This window comes from Anomaloglossus baeobatrachus, chromosome 2 (genome assembly GCF_048569485.1).
Source record: "Anomaloglossus baeobatrachus isolate aAnoBae1 chromosome 2, aAnoBae1.hap1, whole genome shotgun sequence".
NCBI lineage: Eukaryota > Metazoa > Chordata > Amphibia > Anura > Aromobatidae > Anomaloglossus > Anomaloglossus baeobatrachus.
In genome coordinates, this window is record NC_134354.1 from 769,042,519 (window position 1) to 769,054,552 (window position 12,034).

Below are 12,034 nucleotides of genomic sequence, written 5' to 3' on the forward strand. Positions count from 1 at the left end.
AACTATTCAGCCCCCTTGAATTTTTCAACCTTTTCCCACATTTCAGGCTTCAAACATAAAGATAAAAATTTTAATGTTCTGGTGAAGAATCAACAACAAGTGGGACACAATTGTGAAGGTGAATGAAATTTATTGCTTATTTTAAATTTTTGTAAAAAAAAATAAACTGAAAATTGGGGCGTGCAATATTATTCATCCCCTTTACTTTCAGTGCAGCAAACTCACTCCAGAAGTTGATTGAGGATCTCTGAATGATCCAATGTTGTCCTAAATGACTGATGATAAATATAAGCCCCTGTGTGTAATCAAGTCTCCGTATAAATGCACTGCTCTGTGATAGTCTCACTGGTCTGTTTAAAGCACAGAGAGCATCATGAAGGCCAAGGAACACAACAGGTAGGTCCGTGATACTGTTGTGGAGAAGTCTAAAGTCGGATTTGATTACAAAAAGATTTCCACAACTTTAAACATCCCAAGGAGCACTGTGCAAGCGATCATATTGAAATGGAAGGAGTATCATACCACTGCAAATCTACCAAGACCCGGCTGTCCATCCAAACTTTCATCTCAAACAAGGAGAAGACTGATCAGAGATGCAGCCAAGAGGCCCATGATCACTCTGGATGAACTGCAGAGATCTACAGCTGAGGTGGGAGAGTCTGTCCATAGGACAACAATCAGTCGTACACTGCACAAATCTGGCCTTTATGGAAGAGTGGCAAGAAGAAAGCCATTTCTCAAAGATATCGATAAAAAGTGTCATTTAAAGTTTGCCACAAGCCACCTGGAGACACCAAACATGTGGAAGAAGGTGCTCTGGTCAGATGAAACCAAAATCAAACTTTTTGGGCACAATGCCAAAGGATATGTAAAAGCAACACAGATCATCACCCTAATCACACCATCCCCACTGTCAAACATGGTGGTGGCAGCATCATGGTTTGGGCCTGCTTTTCTTCAGCAGGGACAGGGAAGATGGTTAAAATTGATGGGAAGATGGAAGGAGCCAAATACAGGACCATTCTTGAAGAAAACCTGTTGGAGTCTGCAAAAGACCTGAGACTGGGACAGAGATTTGTCTTCCAACAAGACAATGATCCCAAACATAAAGCAAAATCTACAATGGAATGGTTCACAAATAAACGTATCCAGGTGTTAGAATGGCCAAGTCACAGTCCAGACCTGAACCCAATCGAGAATCTGTGGAAAGAGCTGAAAACTGCTGCTCATAAACGCCTCCATCCAACCTCACTCAGCTCCAGCTGTTTACAAAGGAAGAATGGGCGAGAATTTCAGTCTCTCGATGTGCAAAACTGATAGAGACAAACCCCAAGAGACTGCAGCTGTAATCGCAGCAAAAGGGGGCGCTACAAAGTATTAACTTAAAGGGGATGAATAATATTGCACGCCCCAATTTTCAGTTATTTATTTTTTATAAAAGTTTAAAATAAGCAATAAATATCTTTCAACTTCACAATTGTGTCCACTTGTTGTTGATTCTTCACCAGAACATTAACATTTTATCTTTATGTTTGAAGCTTGAAATGTGGGAAAAGACTGAAAAATTCAAGGGGGCTGAATACTTTCGCAAGGCACTGGATATATTTATTTATAGTCTAAAATAAAAGCAAAGGACAAGGCAATTGGGTTTTATTAAAAATATTGCAATGTTTGTCAGGGTTGCTTTGTTTCCATGCATGTTGCTGGCTGCAGTTGTCACAGGCTGTCATAGCGGCGTCAGGCTCTGCTCACATTGCAGAGACTGACACTCTGGTGTCGACCTGCGGTCTGCTCATTCATGGACAAGCTAGCAGGAGTTAACCTTTGCTAGCCTGCTCGTCAGGCTTCTTTAATCACATGTTGTTAGGAAGCCAATCACTTCTGCTCCCCTCATTTTTAGGCTGGAGGAAATCTTCCACCTACGCCGACTATAGTTTCTGCTTTGCTTGTCTGTGTGCTGTTGTGTCCCAGACTTGCTGGATAAAGAGTTGCTTTGTGCAGTTGTAGAGTTTACCTGCCATCTTGTTGTTTCCACCCTGCTCTTGTTTTCCTCCTAATCTCTTTTTGTCTTATACCTCTGTGTGTGCGTGTTGTGTGACAGAGTTTTGGTTTTCCCTGTTTGTCCACTTCTGTAGGTTAAATCACATTCCTGTCTCACCCCCCCTGGGGGAGGGGGTATAAGATCAGGACTGCTCAGGAGCAGGGACAGGAAGGAGACTCAGACATCCCCACCATTAGGGGTATTTCTAAGAATAGGGATAGCACAGGGCCCCCTACTCTGAGGGTCAGCTTAGGGGCCTTGGTTTCCCGCTATGCCCATAGTTTCCGTGACAGTATATTGAGGAGACTGAAACTCTGTCAGTGAGCTCATTCTGATAGGCAGTTTGTAACTCTTTTGCCTGTCTTTTTCTCAACTCCTCTGTGCTAATTAATGACCATGGGCCACATCAATATTAACCTGTCCTTTCACGTGGTTATAAATCAGCACAGAAGAGCTCAAAAAAAGACAAGGGTTATCAGTTCACCGTCAGATGGGCTCACTATGTTATGTATGTTGGGGGAAACAAAAAGGACTGTAAAAGCCAAATGGTGCAATATTATTAATTAAAAACAATTGCAAAAAATTATTCTTAGCCAAAAATACATGTCCCTAAACAAAAGGGGTAAGATTTTGCTTAACAAAATGATTGGCTAATTAGTAAATGCCTTTAATTAGCTGGCATTTTTAGCAATAATTGTGAGTATATGCCACCACTAGGGGGCACTATGGTACATATCAAGGAGCTTTCCTACACAGACTCTATGCATTTTGATATGAAGCAAGGTCTAATATAAGGCTACTTTCACACATCAGTTTTTTGGCATCAGGCACAATCCGGCGTGTGCCTGATGCAACGGATCCGGCGCAGAATATGCAAAAACGGATGCGCCTGATCCTTTTTTTGACGGATCCGGTATACCTGATACGTCAAAAAACGTATCCGGTGCCTCCGTTTTTGCATCAGTTTCGTCCGTTTTTTGCTGGATCCGTTTTTTTTTAAATAAATTGGAGCACGCTCAGTTTACAAAAATGGATGCGGCGGCTGATCCGTGTTTTTCCGCATTACGGGCGTCCATAGGCTTCCATTCTAAATCACGCCGTATCGTGCCGGATGCGGCGTGATGTGGCTTTTTGTCAGAGACAAAAAACGTTACAAGATACGTTGCCTCCGACCGCCGCATTACCCAATTATGACGGATCCGGCAAAAGCCGGACGCAACGCTAGGCCATCAGGCACAATCCGGCGCTAATACAAATCAATGGGGATAAAACGGATCCGGCGCCGGATCCGTTTTATCCATTTTTTTTCCGGATTGTGCCTGATGGAAAAAAACTGATGTGTGAAAGTAGCCTTAGGTGAATGTGGGGTATACATTCTGGCATTTTTAGGCTTGGGCCCGCGACTTACCCACAAGCACAGTGATGACTTCATTATTAGCGTATTGTTCAATTTCCCGCAGCCATTCCGGAAGGCAGCGAAAAGATTCCTCGCATGTTATATCATAGGTTAATATTAACGCATTGGCACTGCGGTAGTAACTTTGGGTGATGGAACGAAATCTCTCTTGGCCGGCGGTGTCCCATATCTGGAGCTAAGGAGCCAAAAAAAAAGCGGAGGAGTAGTTAGCATTTTTCCAAAATGTAACAGCAGATGTCCTTAACGAAGGCTGCGAGGTTTGTAGTCAAAAGAATTTAGGCAAACTCAGCAAAACAATGAGCGACTGCTTTCAGATGTGGACAGAACAGGCAGGAGCCTAGGAATACAGCTAAAGAGGACACAAACCTCCATCAGATCCCTGGCGCCAGAAGAAGTGACCATCATCTCGAAGAAACCGGCGTCTTTACTGCCAACTATCAGCACAACAACAACCCAGATCTCAAGATGCTTCCAACAGGAGGAAGCCATATTCTGCATAATTTTCCCATGTAGCATTGTCTGACCAATGAGACTCGCTCCGGCAGCGGGCGGACTCCTCAAGGTGAAACGCATCTTTCTTTTGTCAAGGCTCCTTATAGGGGCGGACAATGACTTATACGATGACTCTAGCTATCTATATTTTTCAAAAACACATTTGCATAATAAAAACATATAGACCTGTGTATTAGTATATGGGATATAACAGAAGCGCACTAAAACCTGCGTATTAGTATATGGGGTATAAAAGAGACATACTAAACCTGTGTATTAGTATACTGGGTACAGCAGAGGCACACTAGACCTGTGTATTAGTATATGGGGTATAACAGAGGCACACTAGACCTGTGTATTAGTATATGGGGTATAAAAGAGGCATACTAAACCTGTGTATTAGTATACAGGGTACAGCAGAGGCACACTAGACCTGTGTATTAGTATATGAGGTATAACAGAGGCACACTAGACCTGTGTATTAGTATATAAGGTATAACAGAGGCACACTAGACCTGTGTATTAGTATATGGGGTATAACAGAGGCACACTAGACCTATGTATTAGTATATGGGGTATAACAGAGGCATACTAGACCTGTGTATTAGTATATGAGGTATAACAGAGGCACACTAGACCTGTGTATTAGTATATGGGGTATAATAGAGGCATACTAGACCTTTGTATTAGAATACATGGAATTAATGGTGCTCTATAAATAAATAATAATAATAATAATAATAATACTAGACCTTTGTATTAGAATACGGGTTATAACAGAGGCACACTAGACCTGTGTATTAGTATAATAGAGGCACACTAGACCTGTGTATTAGTATAATAGAGGCATACTAGACCTGTGTATTAGTATAATAGAGGCACAGTAGACCTGTGTATTAGTATATGGTGTATAACACAGGCATACTAGACCTGTGTATTAGTATATGGGGTATAACAGAGGCACACTAGACCTGTGTATTAGTATATGGGGTATAACAGAGGCACACTAGACCTTTGTATTAGAATACGGGGTATAACAGAGGCACATTAGACCTCTGCATTAGTATACGGGGTATAGCAGAGGCACACTAGACCTGTGTATTAGTATAATAGAGGCACACTAGACCTGTGTATTAGTATATGGGGTATAATAGAGGCACACTAGACCTGTGTATTAGTATATGGGGTATAACAGAGGCACACTAGACCTGTGTATTAGTATATGGGGTATAAGAGAGGCACACTAGACCTTTGTATTAGAATACGGGGTATAATAGAGGCATACTAGACCTTTGTATTAGAATACGGGGTATAACAGAGGCACACTAGACCTCTGCATTAGTATACGGGGTATAGCAGAGGCACACTAGACCTGTGTATTAGTATAATAGAGGCACACTAGACCTGTGTATTAGTATATGGGGTATAATAGAGGCACACTAGACCTGTGTATTAGTATATGGGGTATAATAGAGGCACACTAGACCTGTGTATTAGTATATGGGGTATAATAGAGGCATACTAGACCTTTGCATTAGAATACGGGGTATAATAGAAGCATACTAGACCTTTGTATTAGAATACGGGGTATAACAGAGGTACACTAGACCTATGTATTAGTATATGGGGTATAGCAGAGGCACACTAGACCTGTGTATTAGTATATGGGGTATAATAGAGGTGCACTAGACCTGCATATTAGTATACGGAGTATAACAGAGGCACACTAGACCTGTGTATTAGTATAATAGAGGCACACTAGACCTGTGTATTAGTATATGGGGTATAATAGAGGCACACTAGACCTGTGTATTAGTATATGGGGTATAATAGAGGCACACTAGACCTGTGTATTAGTATATGGGGTATAATAGAGGCATACTAGACCTTTGCATTAGAATACGGGGTATAATAGAAGCATACTAGACCTTTGTATTAGAATACGGGGTATAACAGAGGTACACTAGACCTATGTATTAGTATATGGGGTATAGCAGAGGCACACTAGACCTGTGTATTAGTATATGGGGTATAATAGAGGTGCACTAGACCTGCATATTAGTATACGGAGTATAACAGAGGCACACTAGACCTGCATATTAATATACAGGGTATAACAGAGGCATACTAGACCTGTGTATTAGTATACAAGGTATAATAGAGGCATAGTAGACCTGTGTATTAGTATATCGGGTATAATAGAGGCACATTAGACCTGGGTATTAGTATATGGGGTATAGCAGAGGCATACTAGACCTGTGTATTAGTATATGGTGTATAGCAAAGTCATATTAGACCTGTGTATTAGTATATGGGGTATAACAGAGGCATACTAGACCTGCGTTTCAGTATACGAGGTATAACAGAGGCATACTAGACCTGTGTATTAGTATATGGTGTATAGCAAAGTCATATTAGACCTGTGTATTAGTATATGGGGTGTAACAGAGGCACACTAGACCTGCGTTTCAGTATACGAGGTATAACAGAGGCATACTAGACCTGTGTACTAGTATACGGGGTATAAGAGAGGTGTGGCGCAAGAGGAGGGGTACACCTGGGAAGATGTAAAGGTAGGCCCTGACGCTAGGGAGAGGGGTCACCACCTAACTCAACTGTGGCTAAGCTCCCCATCATCTCTATGTCCCTAGATGGGTCCTTCCCCCCATGCACAATCAGATGCCTAGGTCCTCTCTGGACTAACACCAAGAAAAATAATCCCTAGGGATCAAAACTACCAACATACCAGAAATAAATTCCCTATGAAAAATATTTCTTTATTCAGTCATCTTAAAAACTGTCAATACAGTTTTTAAGATGACTAAATAAAGATATATTTTTAATAGGGAATTTATTTATGGTATGTTGCTATGCCCTCTCTGGCCCTGGACCCACCTTGCTAGTGTGAAGGCCAACAAGACACTAGTCTGACTACTGCAATAAGACAACACAAGGGAGGAAAGATAAATGGGTAGTGAAAAACACCACATGGCATTTTTCAGCTTCTCCAGCAGGTAACTTCAAAGCTGCAACTAACACCAACACCTTAGCTTTTCCAAAGACAGGTTCCTTCAAGGTGGTCAGAATAAAAGATCTATAACTGGCATGGAGTAAAGCCAGGGGTGGGTAAATATAGTTGATAAGATGCTGCAGCTGTGATTAAGACTAAGAGTAATCTCAGCTAGATGGGAAAGAGTCCTTAACCCTTTCAGCATCAAATGAAAGTAAATCCAATTCAATACAAGATGTAACCTGTGAACGTAACACCTAACATGTTTTTTTTTTGCATGATTTAGCCATCTCTTACTCATGACTCGCTTCAGTCAACTTGCAACTCCTGTCTGCTTCCCTGGCTCAGTCCAGTGAATATTACAGCTTTTGCTCTCTCTGCTCCATTGTGTCAAGCTACAAGTTACTAAATCATCTCTAATAAGCGCTACTGAGTCAAGATACAAGTTACTAAATCATCTCTAATAAGTGCTACTGAGTCAAGATACAAGTTACAAACTCATCCCCGGTATAAAGATACCAGTTTAGTTATTTGTTACTGTTTTCTTGGTGCTTTTACACACTACTACTCTATTGTGCTTCCTGTGGTTAACTGTATCCCTACTGCAAGATACCTGAGTGCATATTCATTTCTGCTACTCCTGTGGTTAACCGTATCCCTGCTTCAAGATAAGTGAGTGCATATACTTTTCTACTGCTCTTGTAGGTACCTGTTGTCTAACATCATCTAGTGGTTTTCTAACTGTCGTCCTGGATACTCTGTCAAGGTTTTCACTTATCCAAAAGCCATTTGGCAATTCCAGCTTCATTGCATCATCGCCTCGTGTCCTCGCTGCTTACTCTCAACCTACAGTTTAGTGAATTTATGTCATCTCAAGATCCCATATTGGTCCTTGACAACACTGCACATCAGGTAGCATCAGGCAAAGAAATTGTTCTGTGTGTGACCCAGAGTATACCATCCAAAAATATTCACAAGTCCTAAACTAATGCAAAGTTGCCTTTGAAAGGATAAACAATATCTTAACAAACCCCTTAAAAATCAATGTCCAGATTAAGAATAACTTGTCTGTGTTCTTCCAAAAACAGCACCACAACTATGCACCGCTATACTACACAAACAATACCAACGCTAGACTGCAGATATTAATGGTACCAATTTATTTTACAGATAAACGACACTGCTAATTCTTATGTAAAAATACTACACTACACTATAAACATTCATGTGTACGATATAGCAATATTATTGATGTGTACAGTAAAGTGGTACCTTATATATGTATGATATAGCAATATTACTGTTAACCCGAAAAAATAAATGGTACCACTATACTATACAAATCAATTGTACAGTTATATATATATATATATATATATATATATATATATACACATATATATATATATATATATATATATATATATATATATATATATATATATATATATATATATATATATACATAAATAACACTGCTATCCCATACACAAAAGGAACCACTAAACTGTGCACATAAACTGCACGGCTATAATGAATGTACACGTAACAACGCTATGCTCAAAAGTTTACACACCCCGGCAGATTTTTTGCTTTCTTGGCCTTTTTTCAGACAATATGAATGATAACACACAATCTTTTCTTCCACTCATGTTTAATGGTTGGATGATGAAGCCATTTATTGTCATCTACTGAGTTTTCTCTTTTTAAATCACAATGACAACCAAAAACATCCAAATGACCCTGATCAAAAGTTCCCATCCCCCAGTTCTTACTACCGTGTATTGCGCCCTCTAACATCAATGACAGCTTGAAGTCTTTTGTGGTAGTTGTGGATGAGGCTCTTTATTTTCTCAGATGGTAAAGCTGCCCATTCTTCTTGGCGCCTTCAGTTCCTGCATGAACTGCGCTTTGCTTGAGTTCTCCCCAGAGTGGCTCAATGATATTGAGGTCAGGAGACTGAGATGCCACTCCAGAACCTTCACTTTGTTCTGCTGTAGTCAATGACAGGTCGACTTGGCCTTGTGTTTTGGATCGTTGTCATGTTGGAACGTCCAAGTATGTTCTATGTGCAGCTTCCGGGCTGATGAGTGCAAATTTGTCTCCAGTATTTGCTGATAATGTGCTGTGTTCATCTTTCCTTCAACTTTGACCAAGTTTCCTAGCTCATACATCCCCACATCATCAGCAACCACCTCCATGCTTTACAGTAGGTATGGTGTTCCTTTCATCATATGCCTTGGTGCCACATCTCCAAATGTAACGTTTATGATTGTGGCCAAAAAGTTTGATTTTGGTCTCATCACTCCAAATTACCTTGTTGCAGAAGTTTGCAGGCTTGTCTCTATGCTGTTTGGCGTAATGTAGGCGAGATACTTTGTGGCATTTGCACAATATGGCTTTCTTTGGTGACTCGACTATGCAGCCCATTTTTCAAGTGCCTCCTTATTGTGCATCTTGAAACAGCCACACCACTAGTTTTCAGTGACTCCTGTATTTCAGCTGATGTTATTTGTTGGTTTTTCTTTGCATCCCAAACAATTTTCAGGCAGTTGTGGCTGAAATTTTTGCTCGTCTACCTAATCGTGGTTTGGTTTTTACAAAGTCCCTGATTTTCCATTTGTTAATCATAGTTTGAACACTGATGACTGGCATTATCAAGTCCTTGGATATCTTTTTTTATCCCTTTCCTGTTTTATGCAATTCAACTATCTTTTCCTGTAGATCCGTTGACAATTCTTTTGCTTTCCCCAGGACTCAAAATCCAGAAACGTCAGTAGCTGGATGAAAGATGCAAGAGTCTGTCTGGATCCCAGAAACTCACCCAGCTTTTATGCACACACACTGATAACAAGCAAACAGGTCACATGTGAGGACGTTAACTTTATTAGCCATTCAAACCCATTTGTGTCAACAACCTCTGTGCATGTTATCAGGCCAAAATCACCGGGGTATGTGAACTTTGATCAGGGTCATTTGGATGTTTTTGGTTTTCATTATAATTTAAAAAGAGAAAACCCAGTAGATGACAATAAATGGCTTCACCCAACCACTAACCATGAGTGGAAAAAAGATTGTGTTATCATTCATATTCTCTGTAAAAAGGCAAAGAAAGCAAAAAATATGCTGGGGTGTGTAAACTTTTGAGCACAACTGTATATTAATAACCTTGCTAACCTATACACATAAATACAGCCACTATACTGTATACATCAATAGTATTACTGCAATGTAATATATAAAGCTGAGTGTGTGTGTGTGTGTGTGTGTGTGTGTCCGGGATTGGCAACTGCACCGTCGCAGCTACAGCCACAAAATTTTGCACACTCACACTTCTGGACCCCGAGAGCGTCGTAGGCTATGTTTTGAGGGGAAATCTTAACCCCACGCTTTACAGTTATTCACCAAAAAACCTGCCTCCATTAAAGCGAATGGAGCTGGGAGCCACAGTGCAGCCAGAACTTCAGAAGAATGCGCAGCCACGCCCTTATATGGAATGTTGGCGTGTCACAATGCAGCCAGGGAAAGAGGCAGACACAGACAGGGAAAGAGGCAGACACGGACAGGGTAAGAAACAGACATAGACAGGGTAAGAGACAGACACAAAGAGACAGACACAAAGAGACAGACTGACAGGGAAAGAGACAGACAGGGAAAGAGAGGGAAAGAGAGAGACAGATTAAGAGACAGACACAGACAGGTAAAGAGACAGACACAGACAAAGAGACAGACACAGGGAAACAGACAGACAGGGAAAGAGAGGGAAAGAGACAGACAGGGTAAGAGACAGACAAAGACACAGACACAGGGAAAGAGACAGAGGGAAAGCGGGAAAGAGACAGACAGGGAAAGAGAGGGAAAGAGACAGACAGGGAAAGAGAGGGAAAGAGACAGACAGGGAAAGAGACAGACAGGGAAAGTGACAGATAGATAGACAGACAGGGAAAGAAATAGATGGACAGGCAGGGAAAGAGAAGGAAAGAGAGAGACAGGTTAAGAGACAGACACAGACAAAGAGACAGACACAGGGAAACAGACAGACAGGGAAAGAGAGGGAAAGAGACAGACAGGGTAAGAGACAGACAAAGACAGGTAAAGAGACAGACAAAAAGACAGACACAGGGAAAGAGACAGAGGGAAAGAGGGAAAGAGACAGACAGGGAAAGAGAGGGAAAGAGACAGACAGGGAAAGAGAGGGAAAGAGACAGACATGGAAAGAGACAGACAGGGAAAGTGACAGAGATAGATAGACAGACAGGGAAAGTGACAGAGATAGATAGACAGACAGGGAAAGAGATTGAGACAGACGGAGAAAGAGACAGAGACAGTCAGAGACAGACAGGGAAAGAGACAGACAGAGATAGATAGACAGAGAGATATATACAGAGGGGGAGACAGACATTATAATTACATTTATATCTATTTGTTTTGTGGTTTTTGTGTGCAGAATACATTTTTGTTAATACATTCTATTTTGTTAACAGCAGTTATGACCCGTGCGAAGCTGGGTAGTACAGCTAGTGTATATATAAATAACAGAATTATTTTGTGTATAAATAATACCGCTATATCAAATACATATATTACACTGCTATCCTATACAAATAAATAATACCGTAACACTATACATGGGTTATGCCTTGTATTGCAGCATTGCTTCAATTAGGTGAACGACCTGCAGCACTACATACACCTTGATTGATTGCCGGCTTTTACACCGCCTTTAAGACATTTTTGTATAAATTTAGGACCCTCCTCCGTTATAAAATCTGTTCAATTTACCAATACAATATTATGTTATATTAGCAATTTTATTGGTAATCTCACCTTTATTTTTTCACCCTTTATTTCCACTGTTTTGATCATAAAATCTACGCCGATGGTGGCCCCCTGGCCTGGTGGGAAGAGACCCTGTGAAATGAAACAGTCTATGAAATCAATCATTGCAGGAGGCCCCCCTTGCGCCCGCATTCAGGTACAATACACATCAATGGGTGCTTTTTCCATCATGTTATCATGTTAAGCCCCTTATACAGAGAGAAGCGACAATCACCTTTGTCTTTGGCATAGATTT

General features: G+C 40.9%; 1 protein-coding gene across 4 annotated transcripts in view; it reads right to left on the bottom strand.

Annotated features, from left to right (window-relative positions):
* RAB30 (RAB30, member RAS oncogene family) overlaps window positions 1-12,034 on the bottom strand; it is a 117,885-nt gene that overhangs the window by 1,383 nt on the left and 104,468 nt on the right. For all 4 annotated transcript variants that reach the window (XM_075337514.1, XM_075337517.1, XM_075337516.1 and 1 more), the window contains exons 3-4: window positions 11,788-11,871; window positions 3,450-3,633 (exon numbers count right to left, since the gene is read on the bottom strand). In XM_075337514.1, the coding sequence (XP_075193629.1) occupies window positions 3,450-3,633; window positions 11,788-11,871 (268 nt within the window). The remainder of the gene's footprint in view (window positions 1-3,449; window positions 3,634-11,787; window positions 11,872-12,034) is intronic.